At 43.2% G+C, this 27,767-nt stretch overlaps 1 protein-coding gene across 1 annotated transcript in view; it reads left to right on the plus strand.

Moving 5' to 3' along the window:
- LOC131234594 (uncharacterized) overlaps positions 1–27,767 on the plus strand; it is an 80,514-nt gene that overhangs the window by 50,009 nt on the left and 2,738 nt on the right. The window contains exon 7 of the mRNA XM_058231526.1: positions 23,122–23,381. Within this exon, the coding sequence (XP_058087509.1) occupies positions 23,122–23,381 (260 nt within the window). The remainder of the gene's footprint in view (positions 1–23,121; positions 23,382–27,767) is intronic.

Consider the following 27,767-nt stretch of genomic DNA (forward strand, 5'->3'; position numbering starts at 1 on the left):
TAACCTAAACCTAAACTCGATCCCGAACCCGAACCCGATTTCCTAAACCTAAACCTTAACCTATTCTCAATTCCCTAAACCTATTGCTTATAACCTAAACCTATACCTTAACCTATAACATAAACTTAAAACTTAAATGTGTTCTCAAATCCCTAAACTTAAACCTACACATAATCGTAATCTCAACTCCCTAACCTAAACCTAAACCTAAACTTGAAAATCCAAACCTAAACCCGATCCCGAACCCGAACCCGATTTCTTAAACATAAACCTAAATATATTCTCAAATCCCAGAACCTAAACCAACACCTAATCCTAATCTCAACTCCCTAACCTAAACCTAAACTTAAACTTGAAAACCTAAACCAAAACCCGATCCCGAACCCGAACCTGATTTCCTAATCCTAAACCTTAACCTATTCTCAATTCCCTAAACCTATAGCTTATAACCTAAACCTAAACCTATGACCTATAACCTTAATCTAAACCTAAACCTAAACCTGTAACCTATAACCTAAACCTAATCTTAAAACCTAAATGTATTCTCAAATCCCTAAACCTAAACCTACACCTAATCCTAATCTCAACTCCCTAACCTAAACCTAAACTTGAAAACCCAAACCTAAACCCGATCTCGAACCCGAACCCGATTTCCTAAACCTAAACCTTAACCTATTCTCAATTTCCTAAACCTATAGCTTATAACCTATACCTAAACCTAAACCTAAACCTATAACATATAACCTAAACCTAAACCTAAAACCTAATATATTCTCAAATCCCTAAACCTAAACCTATAACATATAACCTAAACCTAAACCTAAAACCTAATATATTCTCAAATCCCTAAACCTAAACCTACACCTAATCCTAATCTCGACTCCCTAACCTAAACCTAAACCTAAACTTGAAAATCCAAACCTAAACCCGATCCCGAACCCGAACCCGATTTCCTAAACCTAAACCTTAACCTATTCTCAATTCCCTAAACCTATAGCTTATAACCTAAACCTAAACCTAAACTTAAACTTTAACCTAAACCAATAACCTATAACCTAAACCTAAACCTAAACCTAAAACCTAAATGTATTCTCAAATCCCTAAACCTAAACCTACACCTAATCCTAATCTCAACTCCTTAACCTAAATCTAAACCTAAACTTGAAAACCCAAACCTAAACCCGATCTCGAACCCATACCCAATTTCCTAAACCTAAACATTAACATATTCTCAATTCCCTAAACCTATAGCTTATGACCTAAACCTAAAGCTTAACCTGAACCTAAACCTAAACCTATAACCTATAACCTAAACCTAAACCTAAAACCTAAATGTATTCTTAAATCCCTAAACCTAAATTTACACCTAATCCTAATCTCAACTCCCTAACCTAAACCTAAACCTAAACTTGAAAATCCAAACCTAAACCCGATCCCGAACCCAAACCCAATTTCCTAAACCTAAACCTTAACCTATAACCTAACCTAAACCTAAACCTATAACCTAAACCTTTAACCTAAACATAAGCCTAAAACCTAAACCTAAACCTAAAATTGAAATGTATTCTTAAATCCCTAAACCTAAACCTACACCTAATCCTAATCTCAACTCCCTAACCTAAACCTAAACCTAAACTTGAAAACCTAAACCTAAACCCGATCCCGAACCCGAACCCGATTTCCTAAACCTAAACCTTAACCTATAACCTAACATAAACCTAAACCTATCACTTGCACTTATAACCTAAACCTATAACCTAAACATAAGCCTAAAACCTAAACCTAAACCTAAAATCGAAATGTATTCTCAAATCCTTGAACCTAAACCTACAGCTAATCCTAATCTCAACTCCCTAACCTAAACTTAAACCTAAACTTGATAACCCAAACCTAAACCTGATCCCGAACTCGGACCCGATTTCCTAAACCTTAACCTTTACCTATTCTCAATTCTCTAAAGCTATAAACTATATACTATTAACCTATAACTAAAACCTAAACCTTAACTTAAACCTATAACCTAAGCCTAAACCTTAACCTAAACCTAAGCAAAACCTATAACCTATAACCTATAACCTAAACTTATAACCTAAAACCTAAAACCTAATCTAAACCTAAACCTAAACCAAAAACCTAAAACCTAAACGTAAACCTATTTTAATGATCAGTTTTATTTTTAAAAAGTGCCCACTTTTTTGGAAGAAGTTTATGCAATTTTTCATTATTCTGAATTATAATATTTTGTTGGTTTAATATTTTTTTCAGGTGAAAGACACAAAAAGAAAATTGTTGCTGATTTTTTTCTTTTTTTATTTATAATGTTAAACCTATATGTACTTATGTGTGGATGAATGTAATGTGGATAAGATTGCTTGTGTTTGGATGGATGTAGTTTATGTTTGGATGAATGTAGTTTATGTTAGATTTACATAGTTTGGGTTGTTTAGATGGATGTGAATGTGAATATGATGAAATATATTATATAACAGGTGTATATCAGGAAGAATACGATGAAATATATTGTAACAGGTGTAAAGTGAGCCTCTTATAAAGGACGGTCCATGACAGCCCTTTTTAAGGACGGTCCATGGCTGTCCTTTTAAAGGACGGTCTATGGCCGTCCTTTGAAGGCCCATAAGAGACGGTCCATGACAGTCCTTTTTAAGGATGGCCCATAACCGTCCTTTTAAAGGACGGTCTATAGCCGTCCTTTGAAGGCTTATCGGAGACGGTCTACGACAGTCTTTTTTAAGGACGGTCCATGACCGTCCTTTTGAAGGACGGTCGATGGCCGTCCTTTAAAGGCTTATAAGAGACGGTCCGAGACCGTCCTTTTTAAGGACGGTCCATGACCGTCTTTTTTTGTCAATAAAAATGACGGTTTTCGACCGTCCTTTAAGTAATACGACACGTCAAAATTTGACGGCCCTTGCGATGGTCCATGACCATCCTTTTTGGTCATTTGAGACGGTTTTGGACCGTCCTTTTTTCACAGTTTTGGCGTAGTGCGTGATGGCCCACAGAGGGTTGGATCAAACTGATATTTGTGCTATCCCCTTCACCCAGGCTAGCTGGATCGAGTAGGTCACATACCCCACCATCCTTATCACCATACAAACAGGGAAAGAGAAGGAGAGAGAGAGAGAGAGAGAGAGAGAGAGAGATAGACGGCGTAGATGGAGGGACCCCACCACTATGGGCCCCTCACTACAATGCATACATTAAAATGGGTCCCACTACAAGTGGGCCCTCGAGTCATAAAATCACCTACAAATAATGAAGATTCACTTACCTTTTTCACTTTTTCTTAGATCAATGGCAAGCTAAGCTCCTCGGCTTCGACTTTGACGAAGAATGATGAAGATTGGACGGTTGGATTGGGTGGTAGGGAGGTGAGCTACACATGACTTCTTCCTCACCTTAAAAAACCATGGACGGTTGCTCTTGGGAGCTTACTTGAAAAATGGAGAAATGAGAGAGAGAGAGATAGAGGATGGGATGTGAAGAGAGAGAGAGAGAGAGATGGGTGTGAGTGATGGGTGAGGTGTACTTGACATGTAAGGGATGGGTTGCTTCGACTTTGGGGTTGCTTTGAGAAGGGAGTGATGGGATATGTACTTGACATATGAAGTGATTGATGTGTACTTGATTAATGAGACATGTTGTAGAGATTCTCTTGGGATTGCAAATGCACGGTGTTTTCTTGAACTGAACGCGGGCCCACATCTCCTGGCCTGGGTATCGCCTCGGCGCATAATACGCGGCGTTGGAACCGCAAGACGGCACGGTCGCTAGGGTACAAGTCTCGGGTTAAGCCAACTCTGGGATATGGGACATGATTCAAGGTTGTGCACAACTACCGATAGCAGATCGCGAGTCACCGGAATTCGACTGGGAGGACCGTGAAAGTCTATGGAACGGTACTCAAACCAATCTAAAACATAATCATGTATAGTGGTTCGGCTACTTGTCTACTCCACTCTGGGCGGACGCACTCTCTCCAAGAGTGTACCAGATTTCACTATCAAATGGTTTTGAATCAGGTTCACCATTAACCTTTACAACCTACACAAGGTTGACTCTAAGACCTACACAAGGTTCCTATCAATGCCTACACAAGGCAACCCATCCTACACAAGGACTCAACTGGGAGCCTACCAAAGGCAACCTAAGCCTACACAAAGTTAACCATCCTACACAAGGACTCAATACAAGGAGCCTACACAAGGCCAACCATCCTACACAAGGCAACCCTACCCCACACAAGGCTAATCGTCCTACACAAGGACTATGTACTCTCCCATTGGAGGCCTCCTCTAAGGTCTTGGCGAGTTTGTCACTCAAACTCTGAATCCCGATCCTACACAAGGAAAGGGCTTCAGACACATTAGACTCTAAGTACTTACAAGGTAAGTTGGTGAGTCTCGTTCTTGCGCTATTTGAAGAACTTCGATGATGACGAACAGTCTTCAGCTCCCTTGAACCGCAACTTGTTGATGATGCTTTATCGAATGCTCCAAGGTTGTGAGGTTTAGAGTTTTGGTCTTCTTTATCTAAATAGTATAATTAGAATCACTAGAGAAGGTTCCCATAAGCTATATGCATTCAAGAGTTCCAATAATGATGAAATTTGATTGGACACTTAATGAATGTTAGAGTTCATGATTCAATCCAAACATAAAGGATATAGATTTGATGCTTGTACAAGGGATTGAATAATGAACTCTAATGGGAAGGAGAAAAAGTGAAGGGATATGGGTCTTAAAATAACACACTCAAGTTCTCCTAGATTCTAGTTCATCTAAACAAGAAGCAGCTCTAGGTATTTATAGAAGATGAATCCCAATGGTAATAAAACGGGCAAAAAGACTGTCATACTATCGAGCAGTTTTCGATAATATCGAGTTTTGAACTTTGATATTATTGTTTCGACCAGAAACGAAAAGTATTTGATTTGAGGGATTATCTTACTTAATAATAATAAAGAGAATAATCATCAAATTTATTCATTCTGAATTCATCACATCCTTTTTATCCTTTGATTCCAAGATAGAGTTTATAACTAAAGTACAAATGCTGAATAGATTTAAATATAAATTTTGGTAGCATTCCGGCTCATATCATTCATGTCTCCATAAGAGATGAGTTGTGTAGATCTTTTCCACGCACGCATCTTCCTTCATCGATTTAAAAAAAGAATGCCAGGAATCTCTGAAGAATTTTAGAATGACTTGAGATATTCTGGAAAAATGATATGGCATTGCTTCATAGGTCATTTGTGCAACTCCTTGGTGAGTTGCGCGCAACTCATAAGGAGTCGCGTGGTTCAACCTTCTCTTCTCTCTCTCTTTCTCTCCAATACCTGTCGAAGGTACTGGTCTTCTAGAAATCTGATCCCTCAAATGAGGGGGTAGGGGGTATTTATAGGCTTCTACACATGTAAGGCCTCGAATCTTGCGCCATGGGGCCCACTTCGCATTCTTTGCAATCTTTGACATAATCATCTTAATATTGAGTTGTGTGGACCCGTGCGACTAATATGAGTTGCGCAGTCTACGCAAACAGGACTTCCGCTTTACTCAATCTGAGTTACGCGGCTTCGTGCAACTCATCTGGACTGTATCATCTTTGAATTTGGACCGTACAATTCAACTTCTTTCGTCCCATTTCCTCAATCTTCTTTCTTCTTTTTAATCAATTTTTATGCTCCAACAACCCTCCTCTTCTCGTTAATCCTTCTCCACTAGTAAGATTTCAATCTTCTCATTCATTTGTTCTTGATAACTCAAGTTTGATCTGTTTGTTGGGACTTCTTTGATTGATATGTATGTAAAATGTCATCAGATCAATGATGCACACATATTGTTCGATAAAATACCCATGAGAGCTTCTGGAACTTATGATAGATTTATTTGCTGGAATTTTCATCTTTTCCTAATTTACTCTAAATTCACTTTGTGCAGAATGTTAGATTCCTAGCCAACTTTATTACAGAAGCCGGGATTATCATTAAAAGAAGCAAGGTACATGAAGGTTTTCCTCATTCAATCTTAATCTGAACCATAACCTTCATTTATTGTATTGAATTAGTGTTATGATTTTGCATGGAATTAGAGTTGACTTCTATATTACTATGATGGTTATTGTTTGCGTTAATGTTGCATATTCATGGGAGCAAATGTGCTCAATTGTGGACTCAATGAGTGACGACAATCTAATCCACAATTTGATCAAGATCATACTGACTGCTAGTTGTAATTGTCATCCTGCTGTAGAACAAAATATTAAAACTAATCAAAGTCAGTAATTGCAAAAGGTAATCCTGAGAAAAAACCAAACAACCCTACCTCTACAACATGAGAATTGTCAAATGGGCATGGGATTAAGAATGTATGTTTGGTTCATGTTTAGTAACTTCACCTTCTACAAAGCTAATGTTCTTTCACTTATGCTTCTATGTTCTTATCTACAATCTTTGGTTGATGATCACAATTATCTGGGTCTTTCCTGATTATAATTGATATTTTTACTATAAACGTTCATGGAAGTCTCTTTACATGCAGTGCTTTCAAGTGCATTAGAGAAGTTTTCTGAAGATGGTCTCATTTGACCTGCATTTTATCACTATCATTGTCCTTGTCATGTTTGTGTGCTTAGTGGGCTCGTTTGACACTGCATGTTATAGACACTGTATCAATACTTGAGGTGATGGTTGTCCATTTCTCCTTATTATGTAGAGTAAATAGCTTTAGTAATCATTATTATTGTAATGACACTCTTTCGCCCACGATTTGGTGCTCTTCTTTAGTTGAATTATTTTGATCTAAAATTTGTATTCTATTGTTTGTTGAATTTTTTGGATTGGTGATAATCTTAATGTCTACTTGATTCCTTGAATGGTTCTGAAAACTTCATAGCGTCAAACTATTCATATGTTTGCTGATCTCAGTATCATTATTGACCATAAGTATGTGATCTGATCTTTTATTTGCCAAGAAGATTAATGGCATGAATTATCATCACCTCCACCACTCATTACCCTCAAATGTTGGAGTAGTGTTAGGTTCATGTCAGGTTTTATTTTTCTAACATTCTTTTTATCTCAGGGAGGCGAATGATAGATTACATGAATTTGGATGATAGATCAATGGGGATATTTTGGGTTCTTTCGTATATCATGGCACAAGCTGCTTGTGATGCACTAATGAATTGCTTGAGCTTTGCTGGAGTTACAGAACTGCTACAAGGGTATAATTTACAATCCAATGATGGGATTATGATGATGCAGGGTCCATTATCTCTGATGTGGATTATTTGCAATCTAACTTATTGATAATGTAAGGAAGATCTAGATGAAGAGAAATTACAAAGATTAAATTGATCCATAACTTTTGTGGCCTGCAAAATGTTTTTACTGGTTATTTATCACTATTTTGATTGTTATAGCTCACTTGAGATTTGGATCTTCTTATGATTTGGAATCGCATCCTAAAATATGATAGAAAAACATATTGACGGTGTGGATATACAGAAAGTATATTAGGGTGGGCCCTACATAGAAAGTGTAACACTCATGAAGTAGTTACTTAAATAGGGAAATGGTACTATAAGGTCCACCTCATGGGAACTTCCTATGAGGTGAAGTTGTGTGGGCCCCATCAGGATGTGTGTAGAACATTAGCACGTGTGTCACACCCCAAACTCGGAAACCTGGCTCATAGAATTCTCGATCACTGAATCCAGTACCGACGGCCTCCGTAGTACCCCATTCTCAGCTCCGATCGTCCATACGCCAAGTTTCAATCCTGGGATCCTATAATGAGGATTTTTAATTAAAAAAAATTGTAAAGGAGAATAACCACAAGTGTACCCAAATCACAAAGGCAACATCATCATCACATGTCCACTAATATAAACATTAGATTACAGTGCTTAAAAGAGAAATACATGAATAACAAAATCTCTAAACTGATCTGCCACAGGCTCCTGCCTCAATGCTGTTGCGACCTAACGTCACATGCATGCAATAGTGGTGCATAAGCTTACTAAGAAGCTCAGAGGGTGGTGAATGTGTGCACAATGCATGTGCGAAGCATACAATATAAGAGTAAGCAAAAATACTGGCGAGACCATAAATACTATCAGCCTTATCTGGGCTATGGAATGCGAGGACATATTAAGGTAAATGTCATATTGTAATGACCTGGGAAATTTCGTGCCTTGACCCGAGTACTACCTCTATTTTTCCTTAGAAGCTATTTGTGGGTTACTTAGTGCTAAACTCAATTGCTTGTGAAATTTGCATCAATCACTTTAAATTTGATCTGTATGACTCAAAATCTGTAGAATAGTTAGCGCTAGGTTACTCTGAAATCTGGGATTCATTGCTAAATCCAGTTGCTCTTGAAAATTTTTAAAAGTTCTGGATCGGACCTGGACCGCGCGTCAAAAGTCCGATAGCGATGATCTTAGGCTGTATTGGTCACCATGTTGGACTTGGCCATCACCTCAAAAATCAAGTCCAGATGATGTTCTGGGTCGATTTGATTGAGTCTGGAGTGAAGAGTGAGAACGGTGAGAAATTAAATGTGATTTTATGAAATTTGAGTCGTGTCGCTTGCGCGATGATTTTTAAGCAATCTGACCGTTGGATTCTGACCCAATCTTACCCTCTGATCAGGGAAGGTGGCCCAGGCATGTCGTTATGCTTGTGGACCTGATCGAGTTTCAGTGACTGTTGAATTGAGTGTGATCCGCCACGGCTGATCTGAAGAGCCAATCGGTACGAAAACTTAGCCTGACCAAGATCCATGGTCAGTGAGCTTAAGTCCGACCTTTCGTGGAAAAAGGCCCACCGGAAGTGCTCCGTTGGATCGAGAGAGGCCTGTTTTAGTTATAACCTAAGTATACCTTGGCCCTGGGGTTATTTTCATCAATGTTAGGCCTATATATAGACCTTTAAACCCTAGCTCTCTTTTCCATACGAATTTCCTAACCCTAGCTAAGAGAGAGGAAAAGAGAGAGAAAGTGAGATAGAAAGTTGGTAAATCATCTTAGATTCTTTCCTATTCTTCTTCATCCTTAAACCATCACTTTGGAATCATTATTCCGGCGATTCTGAGTTCATCCTTAGGTAAGTTAATCTAACCCTAATCTGTTTTAGAGCTTAGATGAGTCTATGTGTTGTTGTAGCTCATTTCTTTTCTTGCCTTAGGTTGTTCGGTCGCCGTTGACGAAGACATATCGTCTGAAATCAGTTCGGTGTTCTATTTCTGGTTTAAGGTGCGGACTTTAATCGTATATGTTATGGTTTTCAAGGCTTTCAATACCAGTTAATGGTTTATTCTTGTTATGGATGAGATTTCACATGCCAAATGTTATGTTTATTATGCGTTCCTGATATGCATGTGTCATAGTGAGATTTGTGTATTCTTTGTAGATGTATAAAGTACCGTATACGTAAAAAATATGAACATGTGATTGCCATGATTATTTGTCATGTATTTATGCAAGATGTATGTGTGACAACTCCTTGGCAAAAGGAATTGTCCAAATGCATGTATTTCAACATACATCATGTAGGTTGCATTATGTATTCTAAGTGTTTGTAGAAATGTCTGAATGATCTAAAGTGTAATATATCAACCTAGTATGGGCGTTGAGAAGCGATTCTCAACTCTCCTATTAGTGTGTATGATTTCCTTCATGCAAGTTACATTCCTTGTTGTTTAATTTCAAGCATTACTTATGTGTAAAATCCATGTTAAGTTGATGTTCTTTAAATGCTTATATACCACATGATTTGAGTTGTTGTTCCATTACTATTCTCAATTGTTGATATGAATATCTGTTGTAGTGGAATATGTTTGGGACTATGAATTAGTCCAGGAAATCGGTAATCAGCCTTGAGATTGTGGCTGAGGCTGCTTTCGCCACAAAGGACGTGTTTTGACGAACCCGAGTCGTATTAGAGTTGTCGGCAGTGGTTTGGCCACACGGAGTGTTTGCGCACTCTATGTCATTCAACCCAACGTGCGCTCGTGCTAGTCGAGTTCGTCAAGTAACCCGATTGTTCGATGTATGTTCACCATGTATGGACACTATTGTTTGAATCTAGGGTACCAAACTTACCAGTGCAAATCCTATAAACCGCTGTACCTTGATCCGCTAAGACTCATGAGCCGGACATGGTGGTATGGGACACCGTGGTCGTGATGTCGGCCTACGCTGGGGTGACGAGCCTCCCCGTAGTGACCAGTGAGTAACCAAACTCGTGAGCCGATTATGGTGGTATGGGACACTGTATTTGTGCTATCGGCGTACATTGATTGGTGATGAGCCCTTTGTAGTGACCTCGAGCATGTCTGGATACCGCATTGAGGTGACAAGCCTTAGTGTAGTAACGAAGGTATGATAGGTGTACATTGATTGGTGACCTTTGCAATGACCTAAAACCATATGATCGTATGAGATGATCTAGGACTGACGACCCTAGTATGGATCACTATTTGGATGGTGATATGAGGAAGGTACCTTAGCTTCCTAATCCTGCTATATGAAAAGGACTAATAACAACTTGGTAATCGTATTCATGCATCTCATTTGCATGTGCTTTGTAGACGTGGCGCACTTTGAGGCAATGTCATGCGTAACGTAAGATGAAGACGCTGAGGGTGTACGCGTGAGGGCACACATCATTCTACATGCATCCTTGCATTAACAAGAGTACTTAGGACATGTTTGATTATTCTGCTTTATCATTACTGCTTGACTGAATTGATAACATGTTAACCTTTGCTTGACTGAATTGATAACATGTTAACCTTTGCTTTATTGTTCCACTGAGTTGATCACTCACTCCCACGTTCTGGGATGGTGTTTAAACACCCACCAGACTCTGTCTTAGTTGCAGATGTTGATGCGACTCTTGAGGCAGAGCAGGAGTTTGATGATGATGAGGCTGCATTTTCCTTCATGCAGTTTTCAGACGGGTTCTAGTGAGCCTTGTTCTGATGCGCGGGATTCTAGGATTTCTTTTGGGATTAAATGATGTAACTTGATACTTGTAATTTTGATAGTAACACTTGTAACACGACCTCGTATGTATATGTATTTCAGGGATTTGCACATGTACACTTATATTCCTTTAAGTCTTCCGCTTGCGTTCTTCACTTATCCCTGAATTATGTTTGCAGTTTGGCTTAATCTATTCCATGTTTTATGCACTCATACAAACAACATACATCTATCATTCAATATATTGCATAAGTGATGTTTTGAAACTCGGGAGCTGAGTTATGTTCGACCCCTGAATTTCAGGGCGTTACACATATACTGAGGATGCAATGCAGCATGCAAATCCTGATGAGTTCACAAATACCATAGCCTTATCTAGGCCATGCAATGCAAAAACATAGTAAACCAAATGTCATATGCTAATGATGCAATGCTATATGCAATGATAAAGCTGGAGTGTGTAGTCGGGATGATAGTATGTAGTATCGCAAGTTGTGGGGTTCATCATGAAGGACTTCTATCCAAACCAGTCTCATACCTAAATTTGGATAGTTAAACTCAATGTGGTAAAACTCCTGATCTAAGGTTGGTCACGTATCCAACCGAAATCATGGCCATTGTGAAGGTACACACAATGATTTAGTTGCCCACCACCAACCTGAGTGGATAGTGAATTAATGAATGAATGAGTTAAATGTTGAACATGCAACTCCTACTCAGAAGTCCACATTCCAGTACAGTACATCTCTAGGATATTACCAGGGCCTAATACACTCCACACTGGTTGCTGCCTCCCTAGCCATACAATCATGCAAGTGAAAGAGACCTCACTACCCGCTTGGCCAATAGTCCGCTAATATCTACCCAGCTCGTCAATAGTGGACCCATTTGTGAGCTGGTGAAACTCAGCCTAACTTAAAGCCCCCTCACTCGGGTGGATAAGGCCATACCCCCTTCCAACCGACCATGACACAGTGGGAGACACGGCCTACTGGTATTCGGCACTCGGGCTCTCATGTATTCACTCGGTCTAGACGTTGGAGCATCCCCGGTACCAAGGGGTTTAGGGGCTTTCACCCATAGACATACTAAATGCCCATATGCTAGAACCAAACATTTTAGATATCCATCTGGCCATCCATGATATGCTTGTGGAGGCCACAGCCCTGTTGTTGCTAAGGCGCAAAATGATCATGTCACACCAGATACGGGATGCATGATTCATACCATCCAGTCATGCATCAAACCTGCACGTACCGCATGATCATGTGGGGCAACTTTGTCTCACAAGGAGTCCCATAAACATCTCAGCCCAATAACATATGTTATGATCAATCATTCCTCACAACATGCATACATATGATGCGTATGGGCATATGCATGATATCACTATACTAAGCATGTCCTTAGATGTATAGCAGACAACAATAAATGATAATCAGCCTTAACCGGTATAGCACATACAAAGAGTAGTAGCTAAACGACATGCCCCTTCTACATCTATAAGAGTCCATCATTATCCTCCCAAGGCACTATTATATCATAAATCTCCAGACGGGGTCCACTGGAAGGACGACAGACCTAATCCATACATCAAAATAGGCTCTATACAGTGGATATACCAAATCTGATACCACGTATTCTTCCATCTATGGCAAGGGGTGATGATGCACTCTCCTCCAAATAGCGGATGGCCTAAATGATATACTAACATAAAGGATGGGCCTCACACTTGTCCTAAAAAGTAAATGGACGGTGTGGATGATACATACGTGATACCATGGTCCTAGCAACTAGATACAAGGATAGGATAAGCCTCATGGGGTGAGTCAAGTGGGTATACAACAAGGTGAGTTAAGAGGGCGAATCTATGTACAACAAGTGGGTTTCCTCACCCTCTCTATCATATAATAAACTGGGCTTTCTTATGGGAGCCTATACATATACAAGGTGGGCTTTGGTAGGGTCCATACATCTAGGACTATGTGTCCTTCCAAACAGATTGGGTAGCCCACTCAACATTTACACGGGCCTTGGGCATGGTTACTAAACTTAGGCAACACATGTATCTAGGTGGGCCACATTTCCTATGGAAGGCTTGATATGAACATAAGGTGGGCTCCATAGTTTGGGTAATCCTACAAGGTGTGGTGGAAAACACCATCATCAATTAGGGCCCAATGGTTTAGGATAGCCCAACAAGTGAAGATGGGTATCACTAACATCAATGGGGGCCCAACACATGGCTGGGTGAGGGAAGATGGGCTGGAAAATGGGTATAACAGTGGGCCCTACAAGGTGTGGACATTTGACCACCACTATTCCTATGGTACGATCCACTTGGGATTTGGATCTGACTTCAATGGGACCCATGGCCCTATGAGATCTGGAAGAGTAGATGAACAGCATATAAATAACACATACATCATGGTGGGCCTCATAGACAGCCCTCAGCCCTAAAATGGATGAATAGTATGTATATAACACCTACATCATGGTGGGCCTCATAAGACAATGGGGCCCATGGCCTTAAGATGGCTAGAAAAATGGATGGGCACTGTGTATGCAACACACCTAGCATGGTGGGCCTCATAAGGTAGTCCCACAGTGAGACGTCCAGCCCAGCTGTTCCTTGAGTGCGTCCACCTGAAATTTGGATCTGATTCATTAAAAATCCGATCCCCCACCCTTGTGTGGGCTCGGGAGAAATTGGTGGAGAGTGTGGGGGGCCCATACATCATCAATGGGCCCCACAATGGGTGGACAGTAAGAGTACACAACACCTACAACAAGGTGGGCCACCACTGGATGGTCAACCCACCTGCTACTGGCCCAATTAGCTTGTTCAAACAGATGGACTGCCCGGATAAAATACATGTACCTGGTGGACCTCACACGTCACCGATGGGACTTACGAAGATGGCCAGCGTGGATATTAAATGCATACAACAAGGTGGGCTCCAACGGCTGGACGTCCAGCCCATCTACACACTGGGCCTGTTGGACATCCAGCGCCTAGACGGCTTGGATGAAACAAATACAAATGGTGGGCCCCACTTGTAGACGGTCCACCAGAGGGTGGGACCCATCTAGGTGGGCCACATAATGAATGGATGGAGTGAATAAAACAAATACATCATGGCAGACTCAACCCAACAGCTGCTGGACGCCCGTCCAACAGTAGGCGGTTCTGCCTGGGCTGTGGGTTGGCCCCATGGTTTGTGAGGATGAAAACGTACATCATGGTAGGTCCCACTTAAGTATGGGTCACCCAGGAGGTGGGCCAACTCCAAATAGCCACCTAATCCAATGGGCCTGGCCGATAAAACACATACATCTCAATGGGGCCTGCTGTCAATGGATCCATTCATTTTTTTTGGACTCATGAATCTAAAATGATCTCTCCAAATGGATGGTGTGGACACAACACATACATCAAGGTGGGGTCCACGTGAGTGGGCCACCCCACTCAGAAACTAAGCTGATATTTTTTATTTCCCTTCAACTAGGCCTGCATGACTGACCTATCATGCAAGCCCCAAGAATGGTCAGAAGGGTGGGCCGGACTCGCTGGACAACATGGAAACAATACATAAATTAAAGTGGGATCCACATGGGTGTCCACAGAGCTGAGGATCAAGCTGATCTTTATGTTTTCCCTTCCATTTGGGCCTCTGTGGCCGACCGGCCATGCAGGCCCAAACGGACAGTAAGGTTGGGCCACTGGTGGACAGCAAGGTTGTCCCACTAAATGGACAACATGGATAAAACACATCCATCAAGGTGGGCCGCAAGTAGGGAAGAGAGGGGGGGGGGGAGAGAGAGAGAGGGAGGGAGAGAGAGAGAGATAGAGAGAGAGATACGTGCGATGGAGGGCTCCGCCGCTATGAGCCCTCCTAAGATTACAATACATACATCAAATGGGTGTCCCAAAATATGTGGGCTTCAAATCAAAAAATTAGGTGGAAAACCTTATCTCCCACCATAAAGATCATGGTCTAGATGGCCATTACAAGATGGATAACAAATAAGCATCATGGTGAGGTCCATGGAGAATGGACCCTTCATGGAATAAACATCTGAATCATGGTGGGCCATTGGCCACACCTAGGGTCCAAAATGAGATCCCTACCATTAACCAGTAGGCCCCACTTATCCCATGGATCAAAACAAAGATCTACCCTATCAATCACCCACCAATGGATCTTCTTCTTAGTTCTTTGGCTTCCTCAGCTCCTAGGCTTCTTCTTTGATGGAGGATGATGAAGATTGAAGGGTTGGGATGAGAGATTTGGGGTAGGGAAAGATGGGTTTAGCACTTGGGTGTTTTCTCTCCTTAGAGCTTCTTTTGCTTGGACGGTCACTCTCTCCATAGTTACTTGGGATGGGTAGAAAAAATGAGAGAGAAAGGGGATGTGATGGCTAAGAGGGTGATGGGTGTCACGCCCCAAACTCAGAAACCAGGATCACAGAATTTCCGATCGCTGAATCCGGCGCCAACAGCTCCGCAGTGTTCCATTCTCGGTTCCTATCACACATATGACAAATTTCGATCCTGGGATCCTACAAGGAGGATTTTCAATATGAATTTTTTTTTAATGGAGCATAACGACAAGCATAACCAAGTCAAAAAACAACATCACCACATATCCACTATATCAAAATTTTGAGTACCATGCGAAAAAGGAAATGCAAATATAGATATCGGAACTCCAAAAGCTCAGCTACACGCCCCTGCCTCAGCGCTGCTACCATCTAACGTCACCTACACGCAACGGTCGTACATAAGCTTAAGAAAAGCTTAAAGGGTGGTTTAAGTGTGTGTGCAAGGCAAGTGCTAAGTATGCAATATCAGAGTAATGCGGAAATATGCTGATAAGTCCATGAATACCAGCAGTCGTACCAAGGCTATGCGATGCAAGGCATAAATGCTATCGGCCATACCAAGGTCATGCGATGCGAGGCCTACGTAGCTAAATATCATATGCGAGATGCAACACAAGCATGCCAGTCCTCATTAAGTAGATATATCAATACAGTTCCTATCTGGGATATCACCAGGGTCTAATACACTCCACACTAACTGCCACCTCCCTAGCCACACAGCCCAGCAAGTGGAAGAGACCACACTATCTTCCTAACTAATAGTCTGCCAATACCTACCCGGCTCATCGATAGCGAACCCATTTGCGAGCTAGTCAAACTCAGCCTAGCTTACAATCCCCTCACTCGAGTGGATAAGGCCACACCCCCTTCAACCCACCACGACACAGTGGGAGACGCGGCCTACTAGTATTCGGCACTCGTGTGCTCATGTATCCATTCGGCCTAGACGTTGGAGCATCTCCTGGTACCAAAAAGGTTCTGAGACTTTCACTCAAGGACATCCTATGTGGCCACAGTGCTAAAGCCAACATTGCTGGTATCCAATCCAACCATCCACAATGTGCCTGTAGAGGCTACGGCACTGATGTCGCAAGGGCATACAGTGATCATGTCACACAAATGTGAGATGCATGAATCACACTATCCAGTCATGCAGCAATCTTGCGCATACCATGCGCTCATGTTGGCAACTCCTATTAGTGAGTCCCATAAAGAATCAGCCCAATGGCATATGCTATAATCAGTCACTCCTTATATCAAGCATACATATGATGCGTATGAGCATGAATCATTGAGTTATACTAAGCATGTTATATGGTAATGAAATATCTTCATAACAAAGATGGGCCAAAATGGCTTACACATAACAAGTATGGGTCTAACAATGGGCCTTAGGGGGAGTTACAATGTGGACATTTAACCATCATTGGTCTTACAATGTGGACGTCAAACCATCATTGCTCCCAAGGCATGGCCTGCCATAAACATCACTACATACATCATGGTGGAATCACACATCGCAATGGACCTCATATACATCACATTCGGCCCCATATAAAGGCCTCACATAAGTCTCATTGGGCCTCACTGATGGTCCTTATATACATCGCATTGGGCCTCAACCCATGGGCCTCAAATACATCACAATGGGCCTCATATAGATCAAGTGAGCCACTTCACATGGGCCGCACCAATGGGCCTCATATACATCAAGTGGGCTGCATCACATGGGCCTCATATACATCAAGTGGGCTGCATTAGATGGGCCTCATATACATCAAGTGGGCTGCATCACATGGGCCTTATATACATTAAGTCGGGCCACATCACATGGGCCTCATATACATCAAGTCGAGCTGCATCACATGGGCCTCATATACATCAAGTGGGCCGCATCACATGGGCCTCATATACATCAAGTCAGGCCACATCGCATGGGCGTCATATACATCCAGTGAGCCATATCACATAGGCCGCACCAATGGGCCTCATATACATTAAGTGTGCCGCGTCAATGGCCGCACCAATGGGCCTCATATACATTAAATGGGTCGCATCAATGGGCCGCACCAATGGGCCCCATATACATCAAGTCGGGCCCACCATTCTATGCGAACTATCTACACCATACATCTATTTTTTTAGAGATAATTTTATAACATTACCCTAAAAAATGAATCATATCGGAAGATCATCTAGACCATTCTGCAAATAGCAGTGGAGATAATGATTTTCACCGTTAACAATTCACAGTCCCACCACAAACATTTATTTTCCAATTTGTTCATAAGGTCACAAATACCTGAATTAAGAGGAAAACAAATTCCATATTGATCCATAACTTCTGACCCCAAACGAGTTCAATGGTAGACATTCAATCCCACTGGTTTTTGCAGTGTGGTCCATCTGATAGATGGATCTGTAGTATTTTTTTATCAAACTCGCAGAACTTGTTGCCGTTAATACAACAAGTATTGTTGTTCATAAGGTCACACACCAGATGAACAGTTGAGATGAAGCACATACATCATGCGGGACCCACAGAACTTACAGACATCATACAGCAGTATATAGCTGGTGTGCGGTAGACCAGCCAACCTACTTCCCACCGTCCATGGATTGGACGGTGTGGATACAACACATCATCTAGTGGGTGCCTTATGCTGGATGCAGCACGTCGTCCAAGTGGACCCCACTTCCAATGACCACAATGTCACCAAGGTGGGCCCTGCATGGATGGACGAAGTGGATTAAAACCCATACATACCGGTGGGTCCCAGTTGCTAACATCAGTACATCAGCTAATAGCTAGTGTAGGTACTCCAGCCAATCCGTTCCACATGGGTGGGTCACACGTAGGGCCCACCATCATATGTTACGTAATATATATTATACTATTATAATATTTTTATTTATTTATTTATTTTAAAGCAGCGTCCAACGTCCAGACCTTAGACGCTGGATGGATAGTTGGATATAATACATACATCAGAAGTGGGGATCCACCGTCCCTAGCCACCTGGACGGATGGATGGGATATGTACATCAAGGTGGGTCCACGCACATGTGGCCCTCCCTTCATTAAGGTGGACCACACATCAAAGAGAGCGATAGAGAGAGAGAGAGAAGTGTGGTAGAGGGACCCTGAAACTATGGGCCCTCCCTTCCATACATTACAACATACATCAAGTGGGTCCTATTACATGTGGGTCCACCAATCAAAATCAACGGTGGAGATCCCTTGTCCACCAAAATGCAAGGTCTAGTTGATCCTTTTCATACAAGGAAAATAAACATCATGATGGGGTTCATAGAGAATTGCCCCATCATGGGATGATCATATGAATCATGGTGGGCCATCGGCCACATCTAGGGTCCAAAGTGAGATCCATACCTTCAAGCGGTAGGACCCACTTGGCCCATCATTAAAAACACATTCTAAACCTACAAAACACCCCACCGTTGGATCTTCTTGGTTCGATGGAATGCCAAACTCCTTGTCTCTTTCTATGATGGCGGTTGTTAAAGGTTGAAGGGCTAGGATGAGAGATCTTGAGGTAGAAAGTGGGCCACACACAAAGTTCTCCCTCCTTAGGATTCTTCTCTTATGGTTGCTTGAAAAATGGTAGAGAATGGAGTGAAATGAGAGAGTGGAGTTGTGTAAGATGGATGGGATGAGAGGAACGGGCAGTGTAAGAGAGGAATGGGTGTGTGTAAGAGAGAGTTGACTTATGGGGGGTGAGGTGGCATGGGGTATGGGTTACTTGTCTTTGTTGGTAAGAAAGGGATGGGAGAGGCATGGGTTGTGTACTTGATTAGTACTTAATTGATTGATGTGATCGGTTGTAGAGATTCTATCAAAATTTGTAACTCGCGGTGTTTCTTCAAAAAATACGCGGGCCCACAACTCCTGGCCTGGGTATCGTATTAGTGCGCAAGACGCAGCGTTAGAACCGTGGCGACGGTGCAGTCGCGATGGTATAAGTTTCGAGTTGAGCTGACTTAGATCTACGGGATGCAACTCAAGGTCACGTGCAAATAACGATTTCATGTCGTAGGTTGCCAGAATTCGACAGGGAGGATCGCGGGAGTTTATGGAATGGTACGGACTAAGATACGAGCCTTACAGCTCTCCCCTCCTAATAAAAATTTTATCCTCAAAATTTACACTATCATCGCAACTAAACATAACTCATAAAAGGAGAGAAATCATGGCATCATATATAATCAGAGATAATATAAAATACAATCAATCATCAAAAAGATGGGGATAACACTCACGAATCTCAAATTCGCGATTCCAAGATGCCTCGTCTACGCTATGATGACCCCACTGAACCTTCACCAAGAGAATGACCTTAGTTCGAAGGACCTGCTCCTTCCAATCAAGGATATAAACTGGCTGCTCAATGTAAAAAGCATCCTCACGAACCTCCAATGGCTGTCAATCAATAACAGGAATGATGTCTGACCCACACTTCCACAACATAGAGACATGAAAAATATTGTGGACACCAAACAACTGAGATGGCAAGGCAAGCCGATAGGTCACAGCGGCAACACGCCCAGTGATCTCGATAGGTCCTATGAATCTAGAGGCAAGCTTGCCCTTCGCTCCAAAATGAACCATACCCTTTATGAGTGAGACCTTGAGATACACATGGTCCCCAATGGGAAACTCCAAGGGACGACGCCGATGATTAGCAAAACTCTTATGCCGGCTTTGAGCTATGCGCATCCTTTGCCTGATGATGTCGATGACCTCTGATGTCTACTACACAAGCTCGGGACCTAGGATATGCCGCGCTTCAACCTCAGTCCAACAACTCAAAGATCTGTATGGTCTGTCATATAATGCCTCAAAAGGAGCCATGTTAATGGTCGCTTAATAGCTATTATTGTACATGAACTTAGCCAATCGCAAGTGCTCATCTCAGCTACCCGCGAAGTTAATCCCGCAAGCTCTGAGCATATCCTCAAGGATCTGATTGACCCTTTTGATCTGCCCATCGGTCTATGAATAATAAATGGTGTCGAGCTGCAAAACAGACCCCATTGCTGTCTAGAAGCTCCTCCAAAACTATGACGTGAACCTTGGGTCTCGGTCAGAAATGATCGAAACTGGAACATTGTGCAGTCTCACAATCTCATCGATGAATAATCTCGCAAGCCGGTCCAAAGTCCAGGTCGCACGAATCACAAGGAAATGTGTCGACTTCATCAGACGATCGACAACAACCCAGATGGCGTCGTGACCACGCTGAGTCCTTAGTAAACCTATAATGAAGTCTGTGGATATGTGCTCCCACTTCCACAATGGGACGCTCAACGGCTATAAGGGACCAAGGAGTCACTGATGATCGGCCTTGACACACTGGCACGTGTCACACTCGACCACAAAACTAGCTATCTGGTGCTTCATTGCCGTCTAAAAATACTGACGCCTCATATCGGGATACATCTTCATCGAGCCAGGGTGGATAGAAAACCGCTATTGATGTGCCTGGGTCATAAGATCTTTGCGCAACTCAGGAATATCCAGGATACATAATCGGCCTCTGAAGCGAAGTCCACCATCATAACCAATCTGCCAATCTGACTGACTCTCAGAAGCTGCCTCTGCCCGATAACTCTGCACCAACTCATCTGCCTGCTGAGCCTCAATCACCCTTATGACAAGAGAGGGTTGAATCGACAAACTCAATAACTGCACAATAGTAGACTACAAGTCGATCTCAAAGTCGAATGCTGACAAAACCTCAAGCATCTTCCACTCCTAAATCATCATGTGTGCCACCAGGCCTCATGGCTAACGACTGAGGGCATCCGCCACCATGTTCACCTTGCCTAGGTTGTACTAAAGATCAAAATCATAGTCCTTCAGGAGCTTCATCCAACGCCTCTGCCTCATGTTCAACTCGGACTGAGAGAATAGATACTTCAAGCTCTTGTAGTCAGAGAAGAGCTCGAACCTAACCCCATAGAGATAGTGCCTTCACACCTTTAGTGTAAAGACAACTGCTGTCAGCTCCAAATTATGCATGGGGTAGTTTAGCTCATGGACCTTGAACTAGCGAGACCCATAAGCCACTAGCTTCCCGTGTTACATCAAGACAACACCCAAACCAATATGTGAGGCATCAGTAAAAACCATGAATCCTTCACTCCCAGAGGGAAGAGTGAGGACAGGTGCAGACACGAGGTGATCATCAGCTCCACAAATGCCTGCTCACATGGGTCGCTCCAAATGAACTTGGTACCCTTCTGAGACAACCTGGTCAACGGGGCTGCAATACGGGAAAATCCATCAATGAAACGTCGGTAGTAGCCCGCCAAACCAAGGAAACTGTGAATCTCAGATGCGTTCGTGGCTGGCCCACTGACGCATGTATCAATCTTTGAGGGGTCCACTGTGATGCCCTTCCTCGTCATCACATGATCGAGGAACTTCACCTCCTCTTGCTAGAACTCGCACTTCTCCAGCTTCGCATAAAGCTGGTATGCATGGAGGGTCTGCTAGGTAATCTCTAAGTGCTGCTCATGCTCCTCACGGGTCCTTGAATATATTAGGATGTTGGTGATGAACGCCACAACAAACTGATCGAGATATAGATGGAAAACCTCGTTATCAACTACATGAATACAACGGGTGCATTGTTCAGTCTAAAGGACATGACCTGGAACTTAAAATGACCGTAGTGCGTCCTAAATACTATCTTCGGGATATCCTCCTCATGGACCAGAATCTGATGATAACCGGAAAGCAGATCAATCTTTGAAAAGAACTGTCCACCCTGCAGCTGATCAAACAAATTATTGATCCTCGGGAGCGAGTACTTGTTCTTAATCGTGACTTTATTGAGCTCACGGTAGTTTACGTAAAGCCTCAACGAGCCATCCTTCTTCTTCACAAAGAGTACCAGTGCTCTCCACGATGAACTGCTTGGACGGATAAAGCCTAACTCGCGCAACTCGTCCAATTGCTTCTGCAGTTCCGGTGACTCCAACGATGTCATACGATACAAGGCCTTCGAAGTAAGTGCGGTACTAGGCACGAGATCAATCTGAAACTCCGTGTGCCTATGAGGTGGTAAACCCGGAATCTCCTGAAACACATCGGGAAAACCACAAATGACCGGAAGCTGGTCGATACTCAAAGTTACTGACTCCTCAAAGGCACATGACAATAAGCAGGAAAGTTGCTCTCATTTGGGCTCAATAAAAAACTGGTGTGGCATGCCGGGTATACAGAATGTGACTGTCTTCATGGAGCAGTCCAATATGGCGTGGTACTCGGTGAGCCAATCCATGTCCAAGATGACATCAAACTCAGACATCGGCAACATGAACAGATCAGCAAGAAAAAAGATATCCCCAACTAGAACGGGGCAAGACGAGCAAAATCGGCCCAACACTGCAATCTTCCCTAAGGGCGTCGATACTAACAAACCCTCATGAGCAAACTCCAACGGTAAACCAGTCGATCGGTAGAAATCCTCAACCATAAAGAAATGCGATGCACTAGAGTCAAACAACACACGTGCAATGTATGGAGAAATAGGGAGAGTACCTTCGATGACCCCTCCTAATGACCGAGGGTCCTACTGGGCAGTATAAAATATGCCCTGAGCCTACTAGGGAGGTGCATGTCCCCTTTGAGGTCTCTGATGCTGTTGCTGCTGCTATGGCGACTTGATTCGTTGCCTCTGATGCTGTGAGGAAGGTCTTGGAGGCTGGTGTTGTAGTTACTGTTGCTGCTGTGGATGTTACTGCTGCTGTTGCTGCGGATGGGGACACTTGTGTCAACGGTGTCCTGTCCTACCACATCCAAAGCAAGCACTTAGGAATGGTCCCAGAGGTGGTGCTAGGGGTGCCACTGGTGCTCAGAATGCTGGGTGGGTCGTGCGTCGCTACTGTGGATGATGTTGCTGCTGATGGGAGCTATGGGAGGGCGTCTTCCTCTTCTAATCTCCTCTGCGGTCACGAATCCTCTGCAAATCGGCCTAATCTACCTTATAAACCTGTGCTCTCTACATAATCTACTCAAATGTTGAAAGCATGTGTCCGACCACATGGCTCCTGAGGGCATGACGTAAGTCCTTCTCAAAATGGCGGGCGTTTTGCCCCTTATCATCGACAAGATACATCGCGAACCTCGATAGCTCGATGAAATGTGCCTCATACTATGACACTGACATGTGCCCCTGGACCAGAGTCTCAAACTTTAATGCACGCTACTATCGAACATACTTGAAAAAGAACTTTCGATCAAACCGGTCAACGAAATCCTCCCAAGTCCACTCGAAATCGGCCACTACCACTCAGGTAACTGATGCCCACCAGTGCTGAGCCCCGCTCTGGAGAAGAAATACAACTAACGAGACCCGCTGCTGGGTCGTACATCTCATAGTGTCGAATATCTTCTCCACCTCAGAGTATCATATCTCTATTGCAGTAGGGTCTGGCTCGCCCTGGAAGCGTGGAGGATTGTGCTGTCGGAACTCTCGAAGAAGGCGATCACGGGCTCCTACTATGCCTGGGCTAGTGTAATAGTGGGCCACCTGCCCTGCCCTGCCCTTGAAGGATAATAGTTATCGCCTGCAGCATTTGCTAAAGCTGATCTGTAGCCATGGGTGCTGTCGGGGCTGCGCTGGTCTCGGACGGGGGAGTGGGAGTCACTCGAATCACTCTCCTAGGCGGCATGTCCTAAAGGAAGGAACAAAGGCTATCAACCATGAGAATCCTCGAAGGCACACACGTTAAGGGTCTATATCAGAAAATCACTAAGTTATTCGGACTCAGTACCTATTTATTCTAAGTTCATAGTAGATATGTGATGTGATCCTCAGGTATTCCCAAGTTATGCTCTGATACCAACTTTTGTCACGCCCCAAACTCAGAAACCGGGTTCACAGAATTCCTGATCACCGAATCCTGTGCCTACAGCCTCTATAGTGCCCCATTCTCGGCTCCTAGTACCCATATGCTAGATTTCGATCCTGGGATCATACAAGGAGGATTTTCAATATGAATTTTTTATAATAGAACATAACCAAGTCACAAAACAACATCACCACATATCCACTATATCAAAATTTTGAGTACAATGCGGAAAGAGAAATATAAATATAGATATCGAAACTCTAAAAGCTCAACTATTGCCTTAGCGCTACTGCATCCAACATCACCTATACGCAACGGTTGTGCATATGCTTACGAAAATCTTAGAGGGTGGTGTAAGTGTGTGCGTAAGGCAAGTACCAAGTATGCAATATCATAGTAATGTGGAAATATGCTGATAAGTCCCTGAATACTATCAGGCGTACCAAGGCTATACGATGCAAGGCATAAATGCTATCAACCATACCAAGACCATGCGATGCGAGGCCTATGTAGCCAAATGTCATATGCAAGATGCAACACAAGCATGTCAGTCCTCATCAAGTACATATATTAGTATGTTCCTCTTTGGGATATCACCGGGGTCTAGTACACTCCACATTGACTATTATCCCCTAGCCGCATAGCTCAGCGAGTGAAAGGGACCACAATATTTACCTGACTAGTAGTCTGACAATACCTACCTGGCTCATTGATAGCGGACCCATTTGTGAGCTGGTTAAACTCAACCTAGCTTACAACTGCCTTACTCGGGCGGATAACGCTACACTCCCTTCTAACAGACCACGACACAGTGGGAGATGTGGCCTACTAATATTCGGCACTCGTGCGCTCATGTATCCACTATGTCTAGATGTTGGAGCATCTACTGGTACCAAAAAGGTTATGGGACTTTCACACAAGGACATCCTATGTGCCCAAGTGCTAGAGCCAATATTTTCGGTATCTAATCTGGCCATCCACGATGTGCCTGTGGAGGCCACGGCCCTAATGTCGCTGGGGCGTACAATAATCATGTCACACAAATACGAGATGCATGAATTCCACTATCCAGTCATGCAACAATCATGTGCGTACTGCACGCTTATGTAGGCAACTTCTATCAGTGAGTCCCATAAACAATCTGCCCAATAGCATATACTATAATCAGTCACTCCTCATATCAAGCATTCATATGTGTATGGGCATGAACCATAGAGTTATACTAAGCATGTTATATGGTAATGAACTATCTTCATAACGAAGATGGGCCTAGACGGCCTATACACAACAAGTATGGGTCTAACAATGGGCCCAAAGGGGAGTTACAATGCGAAGATTTAACCATCATTGTTCTTGTAATGTGGACGTCAAACCATCATTGCTCCCAAGGCATGGCCCGCCATAAACATCATTACATACATCATGGTTGAATCACACATCGCAATGGACCTCATATACATCATATTCAGCCCCACACAAAGGCCTCACATACGTCTCATTGGGCCTCACTCATGGTCCTTATATACATCACATTGGACCTCAACCCATGGGCCTCAAATACATCACAATGGGCCTCATATACATCAAGTGGGCCACATCACATGGGCCTCATATACATCAAGTGGGCTGCATCACATAGGCCTTATATTCATCAAGTCGGGCTGCATCACATGGGCCTCATATACATCAAGTCTGGCCGAATCACATGGGCCTCATATACATCAAGTCGGGCCACAGCACATGGGCCTCATATACATCAAGTCGGGCCACATCACATGGGCTGCACCAATGAGCCTCATATACATCAAGTGTGCCGCATCAATGGGCCGTACCAATGGGCCTCGTATACATCAAGTGGGCCACATCAATGGGCAGCACCAACGGGCCTCATATACATCAAGTCGGGCCCACTGTTCTAGGTGAACTATCTACACCATACATCTATTTTTTGTAGAGATCATTTTAGAACATTACCCAAAAAATGAATCATATTGGAAGATCATCTGGACCATACCGCAAATAGCAGTGGAGATAATGATTTTCACCGTTAACAATTCACAGGCCCACCAAAAATGTTTATTTTCCAATCTGTTCATAAGGTCACAAATACTTGAATTAAGAGGAAAACAAATTCCATATCGATCCATAACTTCTAACCCCAAACGGGTTCAATGGTAGACGTTCAATCCCACTGGTTTTTGTAGTGTGGTCCATCTGATAGATGGATCTATCTTATTTTTTTTTATTAAACCCGTAGAACTTGCTTCCGTTAATATAATAGCTATTGTTGTTGGCGTGGCCCGCTGTCCTACCGTCTAGATGGACGGTTAAGATGAAGCACATACATCGTGGGGGACCCATAGAACTTGTAGACGTCATACAGCAGCTATACAACTGGTGTGTGGTAGTCCAACCAACCTACTTCGCACCGTCCATGGATTGGACGGTGTGGATACAACACATCATCTAGTAGGCCCCACGTGCTAGAGGCAGCACGTCATCCAGGTGGGCCCCACATCCAGTGATCACATGTATCACCAAGGTGGGCCCTGCACGGATGGACGGAGTGGATTGAAACCCATACATATCAGTGGGTCCTAGTTGCTGACATCGGTACATCAGCTAATAGCTGGTGTAAGTACTCCAGCCAATCCGTTCCACATGGATGGGTCCCACGTAGGGCCCACCATCATATGTTATGTAATATATATTATACTATTATACTATTTTTATTTATTTTTTAAAAGCAGCGTCCAGCGTCCAGACCCTGGACGCTGGACGGACGGTTGGATATAATACATACATCAGAAGTGGGGGTCCACCGTCCCTGGCCACCTGGACGGATGGATAGGATATGTACATCAAGGTGGGTCCACGCACATGTGGCCCACTAAAGTTTGGATCAGTTGATATTTGTATTTTTCCCTTCATTCAGGCCTGCCTAAAACCTTCCAGCAAGTGGACAACAAGGTGGCTGCCACTGATGGATGGTGTGGATCTACTCAATTCATCAACGTGGGCCACACATCAAGAGAGAGAGAGAGATGCGAGTGGTGGAGGGACCCCGACACTATGGGGCCCCCCTTCCGTGCATTACAACATACATCAAGTGGGTCCCATTACATGTGGGCTCACCAATCAAAATCAACGATGGAGATCCCTTGTCCACCAAAATGCAAGGTCTAGAAGACCCTTTTCATATAAGGAAAATAAACATCATGATGGGGTACATGGAGAATGGCCCCATCATGGGATGATCATATGAATCATGGTGGGCCATCGGCCACACCTAGGGTCCAAAGTGATATCCATACCATCAATCAGTAGGACCCACTTGGCCCATCATTAAAAACACATTCTAAACCTACAAAACACCTACCGTTGGATCTTCTTGGTATGATGGAATGCCAAACTCCTTGGCTCTCTCTATGATGGTGGTTGATGAAGGTTGAAGGGCTAGGATGAGGGATCTTGGTGTAGGA

This window comes from Magnolia sinica, chromosome 19 (genome assembly GCF_029962835.1).
Source record: "Magnolia sinica isolate HGM2019 chromosome 19, MsV1, whole genome shotgun sequence".
NCBI lineage: Eukaryota > Viridiplantae > Streptophyta > Magnoliopsida > Magnoliales > Magnoliaceae > Magnolia > Magnolia sinica.